This window comes from Mustela lutreola, chromosome 2, assembly GCF_030435805.1.
Source record: "Mustela lutreola isolate mMusLut2 chromosome 2, mMusLut2.pri, whole genome shotgun sequence".
NCBI classification, from domain to species: domain Eukaryota; kingdom Metazoa; phylum Chordata; class Mammalia; order Carnivora; family Mustelidae; genus Mustela; species Mustela lutreola.
Window position 1 is genome coordinate 26,760,709 of NC_081291.1, and position 23,945 is coordinate 26,784,653.

The 23,945-nt window shown below is 47.5% G+C and overlaps 1 protein-coding gene across 4 annotated transcripts in view; it reads left to right on the plus strand.

Moving 5' to 3' along the window:
* The window catches only part of FLNB (filamin B), a 146,267-nt gene that overhangs the window by 72,085 nt on the left and 50,237 nt on the right, over positions 1-23,945 (plus strand). For all 4 annotated transcript variants that reach the window (XM_059161308.1, XM_059161309.1, XM_059161310.1 and 1 more), the window contains exons 5-18: positions 3,780-3,898; positions 4,739-4,816; positions 5,978-6,140; positions 7,133-7,330; positions 9,915-10,052; positions 11,555-11,681; positions 13,480-13,616; positions 14,906-15,099; positions 16,041-16,154; positions 16,995-17,138; positions 17,281-17,404; positions 17,741-17,901; positions 18,934-19,024; positions 19,323-19,492. In XM_059161308.1, the coding sequence (XP_059017291.1) occupies positions 3,780-3,898; positions 4,739-4,816; positions 5,978-6,140; positions 7,133-7,330; positions 9,915-10,052; positions 11,555-11,681; positions 13,480-13,616; positions 14,906-15,099; positions 16,041-16,154; positions 16,995-17,138; positions 17,281-17,404; positions 17,741-17,901; positions 18,934-19,024; positions 19,323-19,492 (1,958 nt within the window). The remainder of the gene's footprint in view (positions 1-3,779; positions 3,899-4,738; positions 4,817-5,977; positions 6,141-7,132; positions 7,331-9,914; positions 10,053-11,554; positions 11,682-13,479; positions 13,617-14,905; positions 15,100-16,040; positions 16,155-16,994; positions 17,139-17,280; positions 17,405-17,740; positions 17,902-18,933; positions 19,025-19,322; positions 19,493-23,945) is intronic.

Below are 23,945 nucleotides of genomic sequence, written 5' to 3' on the forward strand. Positions count from 1 at the left end.
GCAAGGTCTCAGGTTATAAAGTTGGCGTACAAAAATCAGTTGTACTTCTGTATGCTCTGATGTCAGTCATACAGGCTTACCACAATGAACATGAGGACATCAAAATTCAAAAATGCCATATCATTGACAGTCAGTCAGAAGATTGAGAAATAGGTGTAAATGTAATAAAATGTGTAAGACTTTTTATGCTGAGAACTACAAAAAACATAAGATATCAAAGAAAAGACCTACATAAATGAAGAGACGTACTGTTTTTATAGATTGAAAAAGTCAGAGAGGGGGGCCTGGGTGGCTCAGTAGGTTGAGCCGCTGCCTTCGGCTCAGGTCATGATCTCAGGGTCCTGGGATCGAGTCCCGCATCGGGCTCTCTGCTCAGCAGGGAGCCTACTTCCTCCTCTCTCTCTGCCTACTTGTGCTCTCTCTCTGTCAAATGAATAAATAAAATCTTTAAAAAAAAAAAAAATTCAGAGAGTAAAGTGGCAGTTTCCCCCAAATCGTCATTTAGGTTTAACATAGTTTCTATTAAAATTCTAGCCAGATTCTTCACAGATACAGAAAAGATTATTTAAAGCATATATGGCAAAAAATAAAATCAGTCAACCAATAAATCATATATGGCAAGGCAAAGAAACTACAGTAGGGAAAGTGATTTTTTGAAAAAGAAGAAAAATGTGGGAGGAGTTAGTGTACCTGAGTTTAGGACTCATCAAGGCATACCAATTAAGACCATGTGATATTGGTAGAAAGACACAAGGATCAACGGAACAGAATCCAGAACTGTTTGCAGCTGTGCAAACTGATCATCAGTAGAGGTGCAAAAGTTGTTGTGGGGTGGGGAGAGAGCCTTTTCCATGCATGGTTCCAGAGCAATTGGGCCAAGGAAAGAAAAAAAAAAAAAAAAAAAGGAAAAGAAACAGTAAGTTTCACACCTTCTAGAAAAACTCACCCAAAGTGGACCGTATCCTACTATAAACTTCTTCAGAAAATCAACAACAACATAGAAGACATTCTTTGGGATCTAGGACAAGACCAAGAGTTCTTTGATTTGACACCGAAGCATGATCCCTAAGGGAAAAATACAGTGTTGGTCTTCACCAAAATTAAGAACATAAAAAAATGTCATGAAGCATGGTCTGTCCCTCAGTGTGCCCCGAAGCATGGCCTGGCAGAGGAGGATTGGACTGCTTTCTCACAGTGAAGGTGTACTACTTGGCCACCTTGCTCTTCTTGCAAGACAAGAGACCGCAGCCTCCACCCCTCAGGCCACCTTGACACCACCTCAAATGGAACTCAAAATCCTAGTGAGACAACAGTTGAATTTCACGCTTTCAAACTTTATAAAGCAATTTAAAACTCTTTGTAGTTAAGAGGATGAAAAGACAAGGTTAAGACTGGGAGAAAATATTTGAGAGCCACTTTATCCAAAGAAGAACTAGTATCTAGAATATATAAGGAATGCTCAAAACTCAGTAGGTAAAAAAAAATCCAATTAGAAGATAGGCAAAAGATGCTAACAGGCATTTCCCAGAAGAGGGTATACAAATGGCAAAGAAGCACATGAAAAGATGTTCAGTGTTATTGGCCATAAGAAAAATACAAATTAAAATCACTACACATCCGGGGCGCCTGGGTGGCTCTGTCAGTTAAATGGCTACCTTTTGCTCAGGTCATGATCCTGGGATCTTGCGATCAAATCCCACATAGGGTTCCCTGCTGATCGGGGAGCCTGCTTCTCCCTCTCCCTCTCCCTCTGCTACTCCCCCTGCTTGTTGCTCTCTCTCTGTCAAATAAAATCTTTTAAAAAAATTTTCTTTAAATAAATCACTACACATCTATCAGAATGGCTAAAATAGAAAGTAGTGATAATACAAAATGCTGGCAAAGATGCAGAGAAAGCAGATCCAGATCATTCATCCATTGCTGGTGGGAATGCAGCCTCTTGAGAACACAGTTGGGCAGTTTCTTTAAAAGAACTAAACAGGGGTGCCTGGGTGGCTCAGTGAGTTAAAGCCTCTGCCTTCAGCTCAGGTCATGATCCCAAGGGTCCTGGGATCGAGCCCCGCATCCAGCTCTCTGCTCAGCGGGGAGCCCGCTTCCCTTCCTCTTTCTCTGCCTGCCTCTCTGCCTGCTTGTGATCTCTGTCTGTCAAATAAATAAAATCTTTTAAAAAAATAAAAGAACTAAATGTGCAACTACCATGCCACCCAGCAGTTGTACCCCTTGGAATTTATCCCAGAGGAATGAAATCTTGGGGTCAGACACAGCCTTGTACAGTAATGTTTATAGCAGCTTTATCAGTAATAGACAACTGGAAACAACCCAGATGTCCTTCAGTGGGTGAATGGTTAAACACATGGTGCTACATTCGTATCATGGAATATGCAATAAAAGAAAAACTATTGTTAGAGGCACCCATCTGGGTGAACCCTCCAAAAGATTATACTTAGTGGAAAATACCAACTGAAAAGGTTGCATAATGTGATTCCATTTATGTAACATTCTAGAAGTGATAAAATTGTGGAGATAGAGAACGGATTAGGAGTTATTGGGGTAAGGAGAGGGTAGGGTGGGGAGGGAATGTGTATGGCTATAGGCTAGCATGAGGGATCCCTGTGGTGTTGGAAATGTTCTGTGTCCTGACGGTGTCAAGGCCAGGATCCTTGGGATACTGTACTAGGGTTTTGTACAAGGTAACCTTGGGGAACCGGATAAAGGAAATTACTTCTTTCACCTGCATGTGAGTATCTCAAAGTAATTTGCTCAGTCAGCTCAAAATGAATAGTGTAATTTAAAAATATTGATCCAGGGACGCCTGGGTGGCTCAGTTGGTTAAGCAGCTGCCTTCGGCTCAGGTCATGATCCCAGCGTCCTGGGATCGAGTCCCACATCGGGCTCCTTGCTCCTCGGGGAGCCTGCTTCTCCCTCTGACTCTGCCTTCCACTCTATCTGCCTTTGCTCACTCTTGCTCGCTCTCTCTCTGACAAATAAATTTAAAAAAAAAAAAAATCCTAAAAAAAAAATATTGATCCAAGGCCATTTTTAAGCATTTCAAGTAATAGAAAATGGTCTTTAATGAAAAACGAGCCCTTCTCCCACACCTCATGCCTCCTTCCCCTGTGTTACCTCCCTTGGGGCAAACCCCACTGATGATTACTGCATCATTTTTCGCAGTTTTATAAACTTCTGACTGAAGTGCCTGAATATTCCAGAATCCGATATCGCTGAAATAACAAGGGCAGGAGTGCCAGGGTGGCTTAGTCAGTTAAGCACCTGACTCTTTTTTTTTTTTTTTTTAAAGATTTTATTTATTTATTTGACAGAGAGAAATCACAAGTAGATGGAGAGGCAGGCAGAGAGAGAGAGAGGGAAGCAGGCTTCCTGCTGAGCAGAGAGCCCGATGCGGGACTCGATCCCAGGACCCTGAGATCATGACCTGAGCCGAAGGCAGCGGCTTAACCCACTGAGTCACCCAGGCACCCCAGCACCTGACTCTTGATCTCAGCTCAGGTCTTGGTCTCAAGGTCGTGAGTTCAAGACCTGCACTGGGCTCTGTACTGGGTATGGAGCCTACTTAAAAAAAAACTAAATTAAATTAAATAACAAGGACAAATTTAGGGCTCTCAACCTGTTCGATAATCCTGTCCCAGGTGTACCTGTCTCCCACAGGGCAGCTGCAGGGCTGGGTCCCTTCTCTCAGTTCCCTGAAGGAAACATGGTGAGTAATGGTCTTTGTCAAGGCCCTCTGTGCAGCTTGTAATGTTCTTGTGTCAACCTGGCAGGAATTGAGCCTACAGGAAACATGGTGAAGCAGCCAGCCAAGTTCACTGTGGACACCATCAGTGCTGGGCAAGGAGACGTGATGGTGTTTGTTGAGGACCCAGAAGGGAACAAAGAGGAGGTAGGTTGAAAGATGCTGCCATTCCATGGAGCTCTGGGGGCTTGTGGCAGGCCCGGGGTCTGTGCTTTCCATTTTCCTCATTAAACCTCACAGTAAAAATTGTTTTTTACCAAGAGGATCCTAAGGCTTAGAGTAGTCAGAGTAACTGCCCAAGGACTGTGCCTTGAAAGGTAATTGAAATTGATACCCAAGGACACAGTGTTTTTTTGTTTTTTTTTTTTTTTAAACAATGTTTAATAAAATAAAGGATTCTTTGGATTTAGCAAAGGCCTTGTGAATTGAGGTTTTAGAGGCCGATGACTGAAATAACAATAACAAAATTGATGCTCTCCTCTCTTCCCAGGCTGACTATACTTGGTTCCTCCCTCAGGGCCTTTGCACATGCATTCCTCCTTCTTATCTTCTTAAGACTTATTCCTAGTGCCTAGTACCATCTGAAATTTTGTTTACTGGAATGTGATCTATTTCCCCCACTGGGGCAGGGATTATGCTTGATTTGTTTTATTTTTGGTTCCTGACACCAGGCCTGGTCTTTCATAAGCTCTTCATAATTATTGAGCCACTAAAGGTTGAAGTGACTGGCTTTATGGTCCTTCTCATCTGCTGAGTTCCAGCCCTAAGACAGTGGGGAGTTGTGATGTAGTTATACATTTGTGCCATGTGACTTTGTTTCTGTGACTTTCAGCTGCTGCTTTCCTGGGGCATCCTTCAGCAGCAATGGAGCAGGAGAGAGCCAGGACAGCGCCCGACCTGGCAGCTCACTGCAGGGCCTTGGCTGGCACAGCGTACTTTTACTCATACCCAGCACCTTCTCTAACTATTGTTCATTTTCTGTCCTAGGCACAAGTGACCCCTGATAGTGACAAGAACAAGACATATTCTGTGGAGTATCTGCCCAAGGTCACTGGGTTGCACAAAGTAAGATGAGGTGTCATGGCCGTTGCTTGGATTGCTCTTCTAGGCTTGCATCAGTGTGTATGTGAGAGGGTATCTTAGGAAGGTTGAATGCTGCTCAGTTCTTCGCAGTGTAAGGTGGTTTTCAACTCCCATCTGGGTAACAAATGGTTGTAGCTACATGCCTGGACCATAGATGCTATGGATTCTTTGTCTTCAATGCTTTCTTGAGTATCCCCCGTGGGGTGCTCTGGAGGGTCTCTCCATATTGAAGCTTGAGAGCCAGCTGAGTATAGTCCAATGGCCCTGTTATGCACCTGGAGGAATGATGGGGGTCTAACCCCCAGGTCCTTTGTCTCAGCAACATTTTGAGTTCTGTTGAGTAGTGTCTAGTTGGCCTATAGGACAGACGTCCAGGGAGTCTTGCAAGAGAGTAGGGTGATCCAAGAGTATAGCTTTCCCTAAAAGAAAGTCTTCAACAGCACACATAGGTCAATCGTTGTGTACCATGCCAATATTTTGAGACCTAGATCATACCTACTACTACCTTGGCCTTTAGTGAAGTCACCTGGAATCCTGACTGTCAGTTTTTCTTATACCCTTAGGACATCAGGAATTTGGGGGAAAAAAAAGTCCTAAAGGGAACATGTATGATATAATTATTTTGTTCAGTTCATATGAAATCCAACTCCATACCCCTTAAAATTTAAAAGATGAGAACTGACTCAAATTTTAAATGAAAATCTATACTGTTTCTCATGTGAGTGATCTTGGTCCCTTGAAAGATATTTTGACTGTAAGTTTGAAATCCTGGAACTGTGCCTTATCTTCGGTGGTGCGGGGGGGGGGGGGGGGAGAGCGTGGCCCCTTCTGCAACTGTCTTAAAGGATCCAGTGTCTGCCAGTTCAGTTAGAAGTGTTGGTTCGCCTCCTGTTCACAGAGGCCACCTGTATCCAATGTAAGCATTTTTAGTTCAGTAAAAGACGTGATGTCCCAAGGCCCAGCCGTGTGGTGGATGGAGCCAGGTGGGGACCCCACTCTGGCTAAGTAGGGCTTCTGTTCACAGCCACCTTTGTGTGGAGAGTTAGGAGAATGGAAGAGGAAATCGTCCGTGCATGTGGCTTGACGTGGGGTCTCCCTGGGCAGGGAGCAGTGATGATACTGCATCTGTCTTTCAACTTGTAGGTTACAGTCCTCTTTGCAGGACAGCACATCTCCAAGAGCCCATTTGAAGTGAATGTCGACAAGGCACAGGGAGATGCCAGTAAAGTCACCGCAAAAGGCCCAGGCTTGGAAGCTGCCGGAAACATTGCCAATAAGCCCACCTACTTCGATATCTACACAGCAGGTATTGTGGGTCAGGCTTTCTTCCAGAGCCTTAGGTGATCCTCGGGGACCCCAGGGCTTGGGATGCCTGACCTTTTATATTTTAAATCAAGTCACTGCCAACAAACATGCCCTTTTTCAAGTGTACTGGTTATATTTATAGATTTTCAAAACCAGCTTACCTTTTTTTTTTTTTTTTTTAAAGATTTTATTTATTTATTTGACAGAGCAAAAGCAGAGGGAGCGGCAGGCAGAGGGACAGGGAGAAGCAGGCTGCCTGCTGAGCAGAGAGTCCAACGTGGGGTTCAATCCCAGGACCCTTGGGATCATAACCTGAGCCCAAGGCAGATGCTTAACTGACTAAGCGACTCAAGTGCTCCCCCCAAACCAGCTTTTCTTTAAGATCTTAACACTTAAGCTTGGGTTTGATTATTAATAATCCATCAATTTCTGTATACATTTCTGCCTTAGCTAAATAACTATTCCAAAGAAACTAAGTTTTAAGAATCCTCTACTAAGGGCACCTGGGAGGCTTATTTGATTAAGCATCTGCCTGTGGCTCAGGTCATGATCCCAGAATCCTGGGATCAAGCCCCATGTCAGGCTCCTTGCTCAGCTGGGAGTCATCTGCTTCTACCTCTCTCTCTAATAAATAAATAAGATTAAAAAAAAAATCTCTACTAGACCAAATTCTATACCAGGTTTGGGGGTGAGGAGAAGAATGATAGAACAGTTTAAATACACACACACATACTACACATACACACACTTTTTTTAATGATACATTTCATGAAATGTCACCTTTCTTTCAATGTAGGAAATTTTAAAAATAGAGAATGGGGGAAAAAAGAAAGTTAATGACCCTCCTGGCCAAACCAGAAAACAGTTGTTAGCATCTCGGTGTGGACCTTCTAAGTGCCTGTCTCCTCCCGTCTGCACTTTGCACCTGTGCTGATCTGCAGCGAGTGTTCTGAGAAGGTGATTGGGGCTCCTGGAGTGCTTGTTTTATTCCAGGTGCTGGTGTGGGGGACATTGGTGTTGAGGTGGAGGATCCCCAGGGGAAGAACACTGTGGAATTGCTGGTGGAAGACAAAGGAAACCAGGTGTATCGGTGTGTGTACAAACCAGTGCAGCCCGGCCCGCACGTGGTCAAGGTCTCCTTTGCGGGGGACACCATTCCCAAGAGTCCCTTCGTCGTGCAGGTCGGGGAAGGTGAGTGCTGGGGTGGCCAGCTATCCCTGCTTCTGGCCTTGAGGCTGACTGTGCTCACAGCTGAGCTCTGAGGCCAGGAGAAGAGTGGGGGCCATGATGGGATTGCACCTGTCCCCTTTCTGCCAGGGCCCCTGCAGTGGGAAGTGGCTTGCTTTGTCCTCAAGGTAGTCATACTGATATCTTCCTGTGAGCCAAGCAATGACCCAAGTGCTTCACTTGTATTAACTGACTGAATCCTCCCCAAAATACTCATACAGGAGAGTTGTCCTCACTGAGAGCTGCAGGACTGAGACTGTGTAGGCCATTGGTCCCTGTGGCTGAAGTCAGCAGCTGTGGGACAGCCCCATGGCTCCCGCTGCTTGGCCTTTACTGGCTGCCGTGTGCTCAGCACCACAGCATGTAACTGTCACCCCAGTCAGCATGTTCCAGGTGCTGGGGTCCTCTCCAATTTGCAGGTGGAGACACCAAGGCTAAGATGACATTAGGGCATCAGTGAGTACAGACCAGGCATCTGTACACAAGGAGAACCCAGGTCTCTGTCAACCCCTTAACCCTGCTGCTAAACCCCTTCTGCAGCCAGAGCATGCATTTTTTTCTCTAATGTTAGACTTCTTTTCCTTCTGACTTGGTTGTTCTTTTTGTTTTGTTTTGTTTTCCAACTCTGCTGCCTTTTCTAACCAATACTTGCCTTTCCCTGTTCTGTCCTCTGTCTCTGCGTCTGTAGAGCTGGCTTCCTCTTCTGAATCCTGCCTCTGGGTCAGCCTGGACCCCAAAGCTGTTGGCTTCCTAACTGAGAGCACTGGGCCAGAGGCTCCTCGCTGGGTAAGGGCTGGTTGAGTGGGACTTTCCTCCCAGTTCCCATGCTTCCCACACACGTCACCTTGGGCCCGTGCTCTTGGTGCCCTCGGGACATGACAGTATACACGTCAGCATCACTTGGCCAGCTGGACCCCAAGCCCACTCATTACATTGAAACTTGTCTAAAACATCTCTAAGTGGTAGATAATTCAGTGGTTTCCTTCAGCTCCATTTCATGTTTATATGAACTGAGCAGTTACCCTTTTGATGTTGAGACTAATACCCATGTTCAGAATTTCCATGAGTGGTTGTTTTTTTTTAAGGCACATTAAAACCCTCCACGGGAAGTCCTGTCATCCTGTTGTGACTTATTTCTGGTATGATCAACTTTTCTCCTTTTGACAAAAAAAAACCAACCCAACATATTCATAAACAAAACTCTCTTTGACATAACGCAAGAAAGCATTTTTTTAACAGCTTTCCTGTTCTGATACTGTTCTCTGACTTCCTCTCACTCAATGGATGATGCTTTTCATCTCTTGCGTTGTCCATTTGTCACTTGTACTGTTTAGAATTTAATTGATTGGGTTTTTCTTTTGACGTACTTCTCCTACTTAACTGATTTTATATTAAAAAGAATCTTCATCCCCCTTTCACAATGGAAAACTAATGTCACTTGCCATAAAATGTGGCCATCAACTTATATTCGCCTACAAACCACCTAAAATCTTCTCTGACTCCTAGAGTATGGGTCCGTCTCTTCCAGAAATAGTTGTCTGCCAAGCAGCCAGCTGAGGACGTTGTAGGGAGGGGGGGGGGACCAGAGGAGGCATTATCTTCCTTCTATGGAGTAAAGAGTTTCATCCTTTGGAGTCTGTGATCCCACTCCTGGCATAGAGAAAACTGTCAAATGTGCATTGCTAAATTTAGAAAGGAAAAGCTACTTAGTCAACAACATGACATTTTACCCCCGCTTTCTCATTTCTGTACTTAAAAAGGTCTTCTATGTTGGCAAAGAATTCCTAGGGTACAGGGATGTGTTTTATTAGCCTTCTGATGACCTCCCTGGAATGGTCATTTTTTGGACCTCTCATGTAAGAAATTATTAGAAGCTACTTCGGTCCTTAATTTTTAGACTTCTGACTTTAGTTTTTTAAACTAGATCCAGAAACCAAATGAGGAGGGGTGTTTATTGCTAATTGTTGTATTTATAGCCACCCACATTCCGATTACCTGCTGACAGCAGTAAAATGTTTGTCTGCCTTGGCTGAGGGGGTGTCGAATGGGTTCCGTTTTGAGCTATCCCCTGGCTCTCCATGCGAAAGATGATCACATTTTGGCTTTTAAAAATGGCCGATCCAAAGTTTGGAACGCGGTCAGATGTTTTCAAGTGCTACACTTTCCAAGTAGACTTGAAAAAGTTGGGTCTTCCCAATTACTGGGCCCTTGAGTGTGGAAATGAGATTTAACTCTCCTTCACCACCGAGAGGATAAACGCCAGGATTCAGCGGGTTCCAGGAGCACAGTGAATGCAGGCTGTGCTTCTCCTCCTTTCTTTGCCAAAGTCACCCCCCAGCGCCCCCACCCCAGTGTGGCTGGACAAAGTTATGTTGTGTCCTTATTTGCTAGCCTGGTGTGCTCCCTGAACAGGACCCTTGGCCTTGGGCAGCTGCTGCAGATTCTCTGTGCAGAGCAAACATTTTCTTGGCGGGTGGCTCCAGGTTACCTTGGCTTGCTCAACTCGAACGAATGAAAGGTTGAATTGATGTCAAAACTCTGTTTGCAGCCTGTAGTCCAAACGCCTGCCGGGCCAGTGGCCGAGGCTTGCAGCCCAAAGGTATCCGCATCCGGGAAACTGCAGACTTCAAGGTTGATACCAAGGCTGCTGGAAGCGGGGAACTCGCTGTCACTGTGAAGGGTCCTAGTAAGTGCTCCTTTGTTTCCCCATCTCAGGTGTGACCTGGGCCAGCTTTGCAGCCCTGGTGTATGGATTTCATGCCACAGGCAGTTGTGATCGATCCCAGAGAGAATGGTATAAAAGAATTGAGGTGCCCTGAGCTCCATGGGGGAAGGAGGCAGGGATTGATTAGTAATGTCTGCCCTGGGTGCAGTGGGACCAGTGGTAGCTTGACAGCCTCCCCATTTTAAGGCTTCTGGGAATCGAAAAAGCAGTGATGTAATGGAGTTTGGAAAGTGCTGTCCTTGGAGCGACAACCTGAAGTGGCTTACTTTTTATTTGAGGAAACGTGGGCTCGAGAGGAGGGGTCTTGCCCAAGGTCACACAGCTTGTAAGCATCTGAGCTGGAATGCAAGCACAGTCTCCAAAGCCAGTAATTTTTCCACTCCAGGTTACATTTTATAGACTATGAAATTATGCCAAGTACCTAATTACTGTGATCAGTGCTTATAGAAGGAAAATAAAATTCCCTGAGATTAAGTTTTCTTTGTAGATAAATGCTGATCATGGAGGGGTGGGTTGCACTCTGCAGCTCCTTCTTCCCTTTTCGGGAAAGGAGACCGCAGACACGAGGACGAGGATCTGCTCCGTCCGCGCGTTTGCCCCAGCATTTCTGGCTGTAGGCATAGCAGCCCTCCATGGGTTTCTGCCTTGTGGGAATGTGCGTGGTCTCTGTGTTGCTCCCATCCTCTCTATCTTCAACGGGCTGGGGCAGGAGTGCTCTGAGCTCCAGAAAGTTAATATTTGATCACAGAGCACCAAGCTGTGGGGAAGGCTGTGTTCGAAGGGTGGCCAAGGTTCTAGACTGCCCAGACCTGGAGCCAAGTTGCTCTGGGGCTGCCCTCCCTGCTGGCTTGTTGCTACAGGAGCCAAGGAGGCTCCCCCCCCCCCCCCCCCGACCTTGGATTCTCGCTTGGCTAAGTGGCTTTCCCAGCCAAACCTCAGGGCACAACATAAAACAAGTTTCTACCTGATGGCTGAACCTGGAGTTTGTGGTACAGCATCTGAAACCTGTTCTCTTGTAGATAGCGTGCAGGAGCTTTCTTACTGCTGCTGAAAGATATGCCAGGACAGTAAGCAGAAACCCATGCCAAATACTTGTAAGGGCTCAGTGTCCCTCGACCATTTCATGAGAGGCTAAGACAGCTAGCGATGATCATTAGGAAAAATTAAGATACGACTAGGAGGTCAAGGACCTGTTGGCCCCCACCTCTGTAGAAGGTTCTCTGAGCTTTCGAAAGCTGGTTAAGGTGGGAAATCTTCCTTTTCCCCACACTTAGAAGCAGAGATGGGTCTATTTTTAGGCTTGGATTAATCTCCCAAGTTTTGAGGGGGTTGCATTCTGAGGCAGCCCGTTTCCCTCTATGGCTTACATCTTGTGGATATTGCTATCTTTCTGTTCTTGTCTTTTGGATTCTTGTTGGGAGCCTGGAATTGCTTTGGAAAAATGGTGTGTTTTCTTCCCACAGAGGGCCTGGAGGAGCTGGTGAAACAGAAAGGCTTTCTGGATGGAGTCTATGCATTCGAGTATTACCCCAGCACCCCGGGGAAATACAGCATCGCCATCACGTGGGGGGGACACCACATTCCAAAGAGGTGAGTCTCCAGTCGGAGTTGCGTCTTCTCTGGGGGCGTGCTCGGCTCCAGGCAGGCTCAGGGAGGTTGCTTCCCCAGGCTGCAGGAGGGAAAGAGATCTGCTTTGTTGAAAACGTTTTTCTTTCTTTTTTTTCTTCTTTTTTTAAAGAGCAGCCCACGGACATTTGGCCTGTTCTCAAAAACAGCACTGTGGTTTCGGTTGCCTTGCTTTAAATCAAATGCTGGCGGTCTGGGGCTGGGAGGAGGCAGGGAAGTCAGAAGGAGCAGTAATAGAGAGCAAATGCGCTGTGTGTCTATACACCCTTATATAAACTAAGATTCTCTTTCTTTCAATGTGTGCCTCTGTTCAGGAATGCCATGGGGGTAAAATCTGCCATGGTTTACATTAAAATTCTCTAGGTGAGCGCAGTCAGGAGCCAAGGGACGCAGTCTACAGCTTTGCCCGTGGGTGGGCATCCCAGTTACCCTCCCCTCTTCATTCCCCCCAGCCCTCCTGGGGGCACTTTTAGACTGAAAAGAATAAACTCCATTTACCTTGAGAAATAAAAGATTTTTTTTAAAAAGCTGGGGTGCCTGTTTAGAAAAGTTTTTTTAAAAATAGAAAAATAAACTCATGAAGCTCAAAAAAAAAAAGTTGGGGTGCCTGAGCAGCAGTCCATTAAGCATCTGCCTTTGGCTCAGGTTGTGATTCCAGGGTCCTGGGATCGAGTAACACGTTGGGTTCCCCACTCTACAGGGAGTCTGTTTCTTCCTCTACCTCTCTCTCTCTCTGTTTCTCATGAATAAATGAACAAAATCTTTTTTTAAAATTAAGTATATTTATTTAAGCAATATCTATGCCCAACATGGGGTTCAGACTCACAACCCCAAGATTAAGAGCTACTTGCTCTACGAACTGAGCCAGCCAGGTATCCCCTTTGCTTTTTTTTATTCTGCTATGCTAAAGTTAAAGCTCATCATTTGAAAAAAAAAAAGAAAGAAAAGAAAAAACTCATTCGTTCATGTGTGAGATAAAGCCTATTCAACTTAGTTTTTTGTCTTACAAGATACTTTTTAAGATTTTACTTATTTTAGGGACACCTGGGTGGCTCAGTGGGTTAAAGCCTCTGCCTTCGGCTCAGGTCATGATCTCAGGGTCCTGGGATCGAGTCCCACATCGGGCTCTCTGCTCAGCAGGGAGCCTGCTTCCCTTCCTCTCTCTCTGCCTGCCTCTCTGCCTACTTATGATCGCTGTCAAATAAATAAATAAATAAAATCTAAAAAAAAAAAAGATTTTATTTACTTTAGAGAGACAGAGGCAGCACAGGTGGGAGGGGCTAAGGGGGAGGGAGAGTGAGAATCTCAAGCAGAGTCCGTGCTGGGCATGGAGCCTGATGCGGGGCGCCATCCCAGGACCCTGAGATCATGACCTGAGCTGAAACCACAAGTTGGATACCCAACCGACCGCACCACCCAGGTGCCCCTTATTCATATAATATAAGCAGGATATAGGAAGGCAGGCACACTCTTACTTTCTCGAGCTCGAGGTCTGCTGAGCCCTGCACTCAAAAGGTGAATGATGGGAAGGATAGTGTGAGGCAGGGTGTTTTGAGAGCCCACCTAGCGGCCACCTGAGTGCCCCAAGGCAGCCACAGTACTTATATTGTTGACATAACAATGGCTGTGGGTGCACCTGTGTGGAGAAAGGGCTTGGCTGGACACTGGGACTCCAGGTAAAAGGAGTGGAAAAAAACAGCTTATGACTGTATTTAGTTCCTTCTTTGCTCTTCTTTAATGCTTTTTGTTCCTTTTCTCCTAGCCCCTTTGAGGTTCAAGTTGGCCCTGAAGCAGGCATGCAGAAAGTTCGTGCGTGGGGCCCTGGCCTCCACAGCGGAATTGTCGGGCGTTCGGCGGACTTCGTGGTGGAGTCCATTGGCTCTGAAGTGGGGTCTCTGGGTAGGTGGAAGCAGCCGGCCAGCAGCCCTGGGGGGCTGAGATGACATGAGGCTTGGTTCCAGTGTTAGACTGAGACTTGGGCCTCCTCCAAGCCTCGCTCCCCTTTTCCCCCAGCCTCCTGACCCCCCAAGTCCAACTCTTGGTACCGCTGTGGGATTGCGATTTTCCTTTTCCTCTTGCCCTGCAAGTTGCCCTCTGCCTCTTCATTCATCCATCTGCTAAACCTCAAGGTAGAGGTTTCCTGTGGATACGGTGCTTGAAACAGTGCCTGGAACGTAGGAGGCACTCGTCAAATCATGTTGACTGATTCTTAGTCTAGATGAATGAAGGAATTTGGCTGAAATTTGAAATTTGGAGAAAAAATATTCTTCGGAGTGGAACAGTATATTTTAAACACACCTCTGATGTATATAGGATCACTTGAGAACAGTGGTCGGCAAACCTGCTCTAAAAAGGACCAGAAAGCAAATATTTCAGTCTTGTGGGCCATATTCTCCCCACTGCAGCCGTGGCTGCATGAAAGCAGCCAGAGAAGGGGGAGGTAAGGGAAGGAGTGTGGCTGTGTCCCAGCAAAGCCTTATGTACAGAAATAGGAGTACTGGCCATAGGGTGATGACCAACTGTTTCAGGTAGTAAGAATAAGCAAACTGGCCAAAAAGAAGAAATCACCTTTAGTGTTTCCTTCTAGAGAGAGAATCAATGTTTTGGTATGATATTAAACCTTTTGGCATATCCTTCTAGGCTTTTTTTTTTTTTTTTCTATGCATGGACATAGAAACATTCATCTGCCACAAAGAATACCTCGGGGTAATCTTTCTGTCTTTCCGCCTCATAAAGATAGGCCTTGTCTTCATTTTCCTTGGCTTCTTTGGAATTCCATTGCATGGATATGTCTATTGTTAGGCTCTCTGGTTACTTCCACTGTTTTCCTGTAGAAACAGTGCTGAGTACATAGACTGTTTCTGTTTATGCATAGCCTTGATTACTTCCTTTAGACAAGAGCCCAGAAGCGGATTTGATGGGGCAAAGGGCGGGCATTGGTTTAAGGTTTTAGTTGACCTTCCCTGATAGATGATGTTTTTAAAACAATAATAACAACAACAACAACAAAACCCCATGGTATAAAATCCAACCTTCCATATCTAGTGAAGACTCAGTAGTCTTGGTTTTGTCAGAAAGGGATACAAACAGATTTCAGTCTTCTGGCTGATACTTGCTTTGAGGGAATGAGCCAATAAAATGGGTTCTTTCCACCATGCAACCAGGGGTCCCTCTCACCTTGTCCCCAGGGTTTGCCATTGAAGGCCCCTCCCAGGCAAAGATTGAGTATGATGACCAGAACGATGGGTCATGTGATGTCAAGTACTGGCCCAAGGAGCCCGGGGAGTACGCCGTTCACATCATGTGTGATGACGAAGACATCAAGGACAGCCCATACATGGCCTTCATCCACCCGGCTGCAGGAGACTACAACCCGGATCTGGTGAGCCTGTCACGTTTCTGTGCTCTCCTCCTGGCTCCTGGCCCTCTCTGTGGTGCGCAGAGGGTGACCCTAACCAGCCTGTTGAGGGATGGCCGCAAGGAGCCGTGCAGAGCTTAGGAAGGGTGCTGATCTGAGTTGGAACCCTGGTAGTACCACTCCAGAATTTTCTAATGCTGGGCGAGAAAGAAAAGATTCTTTCTCTTTACAGTGGGAATGATGGCCCTGTCTGCCTCCCAGTGTTTCTGGGATGATTCAAGGAGCTAACGTGCATAAAGACAGCCCTTCGCCCAGTGCCTGGCCCGTGCAGGGGGTCATGGGCACTGCTGCTCTTTTTCTCCCCAACTCCCGTCTCTTAAATGGGAACAGTATTTCTAAGCGCTTCTGCCACACTCTTAGGCTGCAGTTAAGCATTGAGTCTGAGGTGGCCTGGCTGCCAGGAGGAAGCCTCCATGCCCCCACGTGTGCTGCCCTGGCCCACACGGGGAGCCATTTGTAACCTGGAGGCGGTCTGGGCTAGTTGCCTTTCCTCATTGGCCAGTGGCTGGTCCTTTGTTCTCTAGAGCTGTAAACCTTTGGGATGTCTGTGGTAAAGGTTCTGAGTCCCCTCTGTGTGGAAACGTTGAGCCCAGACATGACTGGAGATCCCTGCCCTGGGTACTAGAAGTTGTCTCTGCTCAGAACAAGGCAAGGAGCCCCAGGCTAGTTTGGGGCCTGGTTTTGGAGAGTTTTCCTCCTGCTAGGATGTTAATGATACTGTTTGTAATTTTGGGGTTACAACCTGCTGGAGCATTTTCTTCTTTCCCTAGCCATCCTGTTACATAGGTAATGTGAAATCAGACACCGGTGGTTTTGTTATCTTGTTCCTGGGTCCTTGGTCATTATGTAGGGGTTTCGTTCAGGCATTGCACAGAAGGAGAATCATTATTGGCCCTTTGCCCCAGGTCCAAGCATACGGGCCAGGTTTGGAGAAATCTGGGTGCATTGTCAACAACCTGTGTGAGTTCACTGTGGATCCTAAGGATGCTGGAAAAGCCCCCTTGAAGATATTTGCTCAGGTAAGTTTCGAGGGACCATCTGTGCAGGCACTCATCGGGAGACCTGCTTCGCCGCTGTAATGGCGACTTGGCTCTGTTACCTGACCCTCAGTTTATTCATCTGCACGCTGGGAATAAGAAGAATATCTCTTGAGGTTATGTGCAGATTACATGGGATTCTAATATGTAAAGCCAGGGTGCTTTTCTCATTTTTATGATTTGTATTCTTTGGAAACGAGGCTTGATTTCAGATTTCCCCTGTACATGTCCTTCAGTGTGGCCAAAGCTACCTAGGCCTTCACCGGAGGTTTATAAATAAGCGTTTATTGAATATGTTTATCTAATTTAATCAAACTTGGCCCAGGGATTTAAATGCAGGAATTAAAATTAAGGAGGATTTTTTAAAAGATTGATTTATTTAGTGAGAGAGAGTGTGCACATGTGTAAGCACACACCCAAGTTGGGGGGGCAGAGAGGGAGAGAGAATCTCAAGCAGACCCCTGCTGAACATGGAGCCCAATGCAGGGGTTCAATCTCTCGACCCTGAGATCATGACCTGAGCTGAAATCAAGAGTTGGATACTTAACCAACTGAGTGAGCCACCCAGGCACCCCCAAATTAAGAGGTATTGAGTGGTCATGACTTTCTAGCAGGGTCATTTGCTCTTAGGAAAAAAACAAATAAATGCAGCCAGTATTTTGTCACCTGTGGTGACGACATTGTGAAAGTGTGGCATATCATAGTTGTTCGATGTTTTGTTGGATGGGTGGTGACTTGATGGTCTTGGGAAGCAATGGTGGCCCTGTTTGATGAAGACTATGTGAAGGCGAGTTTCTGTTCTTAGCCCCTGCTCTTTTGCAGGATGGGGAAGGCCAGCCCATTGACATCCAGATGAAGAGTCGGATGGACGGCACGTATGCCTGCTCGTACACCCCGGTTAAGGCCATCAAGCATACCATTGCTGTGGTCTGGGGAGGCGTGAACATCCCACGCAGCCCCTATAGGGTAGGTTGAGATTCCTAATCCTGGCCACTCTATGAAAAAGCCAAGACCTATGACGGGTCTGGGCTCCATGCTAACTAGCAACGTTTCACTGGGTCCAAGTGGAGGAAAACTTGGTTATAACTTTGGACTGTGTTCTTTTTAGGTCAGTATCGGGCAGGGTAGCCATCCCCAGAAGGTCAAGGTGTTTGGGCCAGGTGTGGAGCGAAGTGGACTGAAGGCAAATGAGCCTACTCATTTCACGGTGGACTGTACTGAGGCTGGGGAAGGTGAGTGGAGGGTTCCCCCATTGAGGTTGTTGATGCTTCTTGAGGAAGAATGGTCTTTTCCTAATGTTGGAAGGGCAGTGAACTTTGAGCTAGAAAATAGTGCACCTGAATAGGTAATTGTTCATCTAATGAGCGTCTGTGGCAGTTCCTTGGTGATCTTTGCTAATCCTCTATTCCTCCTCCAAAGCCCTGACTTAGCACCATCCCTTTGTCAGGCTTGTCACTGGAAACTTCCCAACTGCTTTTCTGGGGTGTTAGCTGAGCTGAGCTGGAAGTGATTGCACGGGACATGCTGTTTCTTGTACACCGGTGCGCTCATAAGCTGGTCTGTTCCAGGTGATGTCAGCGTTGGCATTAAATGTGATGCCCGGGTGTTAAGTGAGGATGAGGAAGACGTGGACTTTGACATTATTCACAACGCCAACGACACGTTTACGGTCAAATATGTGCCTCCTGCCGCCGGGCGATACACTATCAAAGTTCTCTTTGCATCTCAGGTGTGTGTTTGGGCCTGGGTTCTTTCTGGCCACCGGTGTGCATATTTCCTTTTTGTTTTGTTTTGTTTTGTTTTGTTTTTTTAGCAATAGGGCAGTGTCTTGAGAATTCTCAGGTTTTCCTCTCTGGTTCCTGAATACCGTAAGGAAAAAAAAAAAAAACAACCCACCCAGAACTAAGGTTTTAACACTTTCTGACCAAAGTGAGGCACACAGTGTTTTCATGGGATATAGCAGGGCTCTGGAAGGAGACTGGTTTGTTAGAAATGCTTGTCAAGTCTTTGACTGAAACATAATGAACTTCTGGATGTGTTCTACCTCTCCTCCTTGGAAGCAATGGCTTTGGCCTTGACCTTTATACCTCTATAGGGAGAGGAGGTTTGACCTTTCAAATTGAGCTTGTATTTATTTGTGATAGGTGAAGATAAGGCGAGTGGTACCTGAAACAGGGAACAGTGGAATCCTGATGATTCAGATTAACCTCCTGTAAGGATGGAATCTCAAGAGAAAGTTCTCTGCCTGAGGTGTTGGTGTTGAATTGACTTCATCCAGTTAGCCTGTTCTGCCTTTATTCTGATAATCTGCACCATTCTTTGTGAAGAATTACAATCCTGTTTCTGATCAGCTCCTCCCATTCCCCAAACCTTAGCTCTGAACTGTACCTAAGGGCCTGTCCTTTAGCCCAATCCTTTTTGTTACTGTCATTTTGGGTTTTATTCTTGGTAGGATTTTTTGCATCCTAAGAACTCAACTTTTGGTGTTAAAGGCTCAGAGTTTTCTGATTCATTTGGAGGAAACCTTCCTTCAGCTGTGCAGCATCACAGGTCAAAGCCTGTGATGGAGGGATCCAGGCATTCATGAATGACCCCCGATGGCCCCTACCTTAGGCTAGAGTATGAAAACTTGACCTGTGGGGAAAGAAGTTAGCCTGCTGCCCGCCAGAGTCACAGAGGTCTCCCCTTCACGTTGGGCAGAAGGCTAAGCTCTGGCAGAAGATTCAGGGGCTTTCCTACTGAGATAGTGTCTCCCCTGCAGGAAATCCCCGCCAGCCCTTTCAGAGTGAAAGTTGACCCTTCCCATGATGCCAGCAAAGTGAAGGCAGAAGGCCCAGGGCTCAGCAAAGCAGGTAAGAGAGTACCCGTGAAAGGCCATCCCAGAGACCTTCTGTAGTCCAGTGGCCATGGGCAGGTTGGGTCCGGGGACCCTGAGGGACTTGTCTCCTCGAAAGGCTGGTCCTGTTGGGGTTCCCATTCAGCAGAGGCGGTGCTCCTGCCGAGGGGTTGGCAGTGCTCCTGAGTACCAGCCCCTGTCACCGACTACCTTGCTAGGGCTGGGGCTGGGGCTGATGAACCCGTCGGACTGGTTGTAAGAGTGAAACCGCTCCAGCCAGGCCTGTCTCCTCACTTCACAGTCTGTCCTTCCAGGTGTGGAAAACGGGAAACCAACCCACTTCACGGTCTACACCAAAGGGGCCGGAAAAGCCCCATTGAACGTGCAGTTCAGTAGCCCCCTTCCCGGAGATGCTGTGAAGGACTTGGACATCATCGACAATTACGACTACTCCCACACCGTCAAATACACACCCACCCAGCAGGTAGGGTCCTTCCTGTGTCCGCTGCCACCTGCCCAGGCCCTCTCCCTCTCAGTGCTGTGCTGGGCACTTTGGACACCAAGGCTGTGATCGGTGCTTTGTTGAGGTGCTCCTCTGTGGGTGACAGGCTCTTTATTCCTGTCATTCTGAGCCTCTCCAGGAGGGCTGGCAAGAGGCCTGGCTGGTTCTGTGAGAGAGGCCTGAAGGTTTCCCTAAGTACAAGGGGCAAGCTAGCTTGTCTCTCCCCATCCCCAGCTCCCACCTCTATTTTAGGTTTTAGCAGAAACAGCAAGCTCTTGAAATTCGGAACCTAGTATTTTCCTCTTAGTCCACACACTCTCCCATTCTTACCAGCTGCCCTTAAATGCAGTCTTGTCTTACTTACTCCAAGGGTAGGAAGGGCGACCCCTTTGTGTTTTCTTGCTGGTCCCATTTACAAGGTGGTGGAGTGGGTCTCTCTCAAAACCCAGTTCAGCCCTTGGTCCCCTAGGCCTGAGATACTATCTAGGGCCCCAGATTGTCCTCTTACAAAATCCAGGAACGTACACAGGATCTTACGATCCAGGCCATTTTGCTCTGATTATTTTAGGCAAGAAACACCTAAAAAATGACCTCTCAGCCTCTCTGTGTGAATTCATGTTAATTTGTTCAAAATTGGAGTTTGCTTCATGGCCACACATCTGGGATGTGAGGAACAGAAAACCCAGAAGAAAAGCCTGGATTTACTATTTTTTATGCATAGTGTTCTACACAGTCCTTCCGAACCTCTCAGATTTCTTCTTTCCTGAGGAAAATAGTCTCCCTTGTGTGAGGTACCTTTTGTAGGAAAATGGGGGCGATGCTTTCTGTAGAAACACCACCCAAGAGAGAAACATCACTCCTGCCTGACCCTCAGTGAGGAGCTGCTTGGAGTCTAGTGGGAAGGAACGACGGGTATGGTGAGGATGAGGGGGTGGTGCACATGTCCCCTTGCCTTAGGGGCTACATGTCTTTGGAGATGGACTCTTTGGCGGTGGGAGCGGTTCTCTGGGGTGAATTCTGTGCCACCGTAAAGATGTGGCCTCTTACATCCAGCTGTCCTTCCTGATTTTTGTTTTGACCTTAAGGAGGGCTTCCTTGTTAGTGATGGTAAAAATACTTTTGTAGGTAGGATGCTCTTTATTCATCAGGGCGTTCAGGGCTACGTAGGTAATTATTTTCCCGATGCTTCCAAGGGCTGGCAGGAGACTCACCATTGGGAGCACCAGTGTGACATCATCCTTGTTGCCAATTCTCCACATTCCTTAGGAGAAGGTACCAGAAAGCATAGCCATGCACACTGGTCAAGGTCACAAGGTCTTTGACTCCTATAAAACATCTTGCTTTCTCGTCTGTCTACAAACCTCATTGGGTTCTGGCTGAGCCACTCGAAAGTAAATTGCAGACATCAAGACAGAATCAGGTTTGGGCCTGCACCCCCAGAAAGGGCTTCAGAACCTCTTGCCATTTGGAGCAGAGGTGGAGGCTAGAGAGGAAAGCTTCTTACTTCGAAGTCACTCCAGGGTCAAGTTCAGACAGTTCTTGGAGAACAGCAGGTTTTTCAGCAGGCTTCATGGGCGCATGGGGCTTTGCTCAAATGGTGCTGGTCATATACCCAGGGAGCCTGGCCGTCTCGGGTGTCGGTCACTACCTCCAGTGTGAGCAGCTCACCTCGTGCCTCTTTGGTCCTTCTTGTTTAGTGTCTAGAACAAAGTTCATGGTTTCATTTTTTGGGCAACGTGCAGTTTCGCATATTTCTCTGTGGCAGAGAAAGCAGATTGAATTTCTTCTCTTGGATGGTGAGTTCCCCAGCGGTGGGATAGTATGTCCTGTATATATATCTTTCTGGCCCCACTCTGAGCACAGGGCGTGATGGTGTAGGGTCTCTACGTGAATTTATGGCGTAAAGTGTGAATACACAAGGTTGAGCCTCTCTACTCACAAGCAGAGACAACAGAAAAACTTTGTAGGGACGGTGGGGCCAACACATCCTTGTCCACCTTTGATCTCTCTTTTCTGAAGAGCAGCATACAGCTCAAGATTGGGTTAAATAAGCTTGCCTTTTGAGCTTTGCCCTTGGATGTGGTTAAGAGGCCTGGGTCAGCCCAGAAGGCCTTGCCCAATGTGGAGGCAGGGAGTGTACGTTGAGGGCTCATACTCAGAGTGCACCTTCTCGTGGTGGTTTTTGGGTAACAGACTGGAATTTTCCAGAAATGGAGTTGTTTAGTGTGTGTGTGGAGAGAGGGCAGTGGCTCCTGGCCCAGTGAGACTGCGTCACCATCAGCATGCAGGCCATGCTGTCTGAGGAGCTGTCCCCCTCAGGGTCTCTGGGCCACAGCTTGAAGATCCCTGCCGACCTGCAGTGGACCCACCAGTCACGGTCTTGTGGGAAAGCAGTGGTCAGCTGTTGTGCCTTGGTGGAGTCACTTGTTGGATTGAGGCTTGAGGATGGTCAGAGGGAGACTAGAAGGGAGATCACACCATGCCATATTCTCCTAAGGATTTTGCCTTCTGTGCTTTCGGTTTTCTGTGACCTCAAGGGACTTGGGTTTCTTCCCCCATATTCCCTCACAAAGAGCAAGTGCTTTGAGAAGCCGGTGGCAACAGCTCCGTGACCCACCAGGTCAGAAGCCACTGGGAATCATAAACCCCACACACTTCTAGGGGTGCCTTGAGGAGACCCTGTGGGTTCACTGATCTCCCTGCCTGTCCCAGAGGTCACTGGAGGAGGAGGGGGCTGTGGGTAGCTCACTTGATCCTGTCCTCACCTGAGCTCTTGGGTCAATTCCTGTGTTTGCAGGGTGGGATTAAGGTCTCAGAGGCGCAGTGGGGAGAGAGTAAAACTGTCCTGTAGTCAGCAAGGTCGTTGTGAAATGCACCAGTGGTCATTTCTCAGACATTCCTCATGTCACCCCCCTCTGGGGGGCAAGCACAGTCCGTTCCTTAGCTGCACCCCAGAGGAAACCTTAAGTGCTACAAGCGGTCCAGGTGGAAGCCCCTTAAGATTTCTTCCTCCCCCTTGTTAGGTTATTTTAAGTAGAGTTTATTTCCTCTCTGAGGTTTTTGTTTTTGTTTTTGTTGTTGTTTTTAATGACTGGTGATGAGAACACACTTTCTTTCATGGGATGGGTAGGCTTAACTGAAAGAGGACTTTTCCCTCTCCTGTGGCACACTGGGGACACAATCAGAAGACTTCCAGGGCTGGTGGAGAAGGGTTTTCCATGACCCATGGTCAGCCGTGAGGCCTCTCCCGCAAGGAATGAGGGGCTTGTGGTCAAATGGAAGCTTGGGAGTTGCTGGCCTGATGGGGATGCCATGGCGGCTGAAAGTCACAACCACTCCCCGACTTCCTTATTACAAGGAGGAGACCTGTCCTGTCCTGGGCTGGCTCTGAGCTCTGTTGGGTCGGACCTGTGCACGTTCTACCATGAACATTGTGCACTCCCCCCAAATCCTGGAGGATCCGGTCCTCCCTCCTTCATTGATGTAGCCAATTCTTTTCTTAGCTTTTGCCCCCCCCTTTTTCTTTTATTATGAAAAGTAACGTGAAGGATGACTGGGTGACTCAGTTGGTTATTAAGCCGCTGCCTCCGACGCAGATCATGATCCCAGGGTCATGAGATCGAGTCCTGCATCGGGCTCCTTGCTCAGTGGGGAGCCTGCTCTCTCTGCCTCTGCTGCCACTCTGCCTCTTTGTGGGCTCTCTCTCTCTCTCTCTGACAAATAAATAAATAAAGTCTTTAAAAAATGGCAGCACGAGAAAATACATGTGGGCCCAAAGCTACACCCTTTAACACTTGATCACCGGCAGCTTTCAGTAAAGCCTGAATTCTGGCGACCCTCCCCCAACCCCAGATTCTCAGAGGATATCGTCTCTCCCTCCATAGCCTTTGACGGTATGCCTGGGGTATTTGAGGTGAGGGAGAGCTTCATCTACGGAGACCGCCGTGGGCTTTCACGGAGCCTGGGTTTGGCAGTTGGGGGGGATGCTTAGCCGACGGGAGAGGGGAAGCCAGCACGGGCCGGAGGAGAAACGCCCTGTGCATATATAGTCAGCGCTCCCACAGACCCGGAGCTGCGAAGAAGCAGCCTGCCAAACCCACAGGCGGGGTTCCCTTCACACTTGCAACTTCCCTTTCCTTGACATAGATGTGGGAGTTTAGAGGCTGCTGTAGTGAGCAAATCCCTCTCACAGGCTACAGGCCTGAAACTGATTTCCGAGACGTAGAAAAAGCTGGTTTTGGTCAGTGAGAGGCTCCCGTAGATGGCAGCTTTACCCGCGGCCAGAGGCCGGTGTGTGCTGGGCAGGGGGTAGTGCGGCCCAGCAGCTGAGACGACGGAGGTCCGGGTGCCCTGGGTATGAGGTCCAGCTCTCGCACTTACCAGGCATGTGATTTGGGGCAAGTGCCTCTACCTCCCTGAGCTGTAGTTTCCTTTC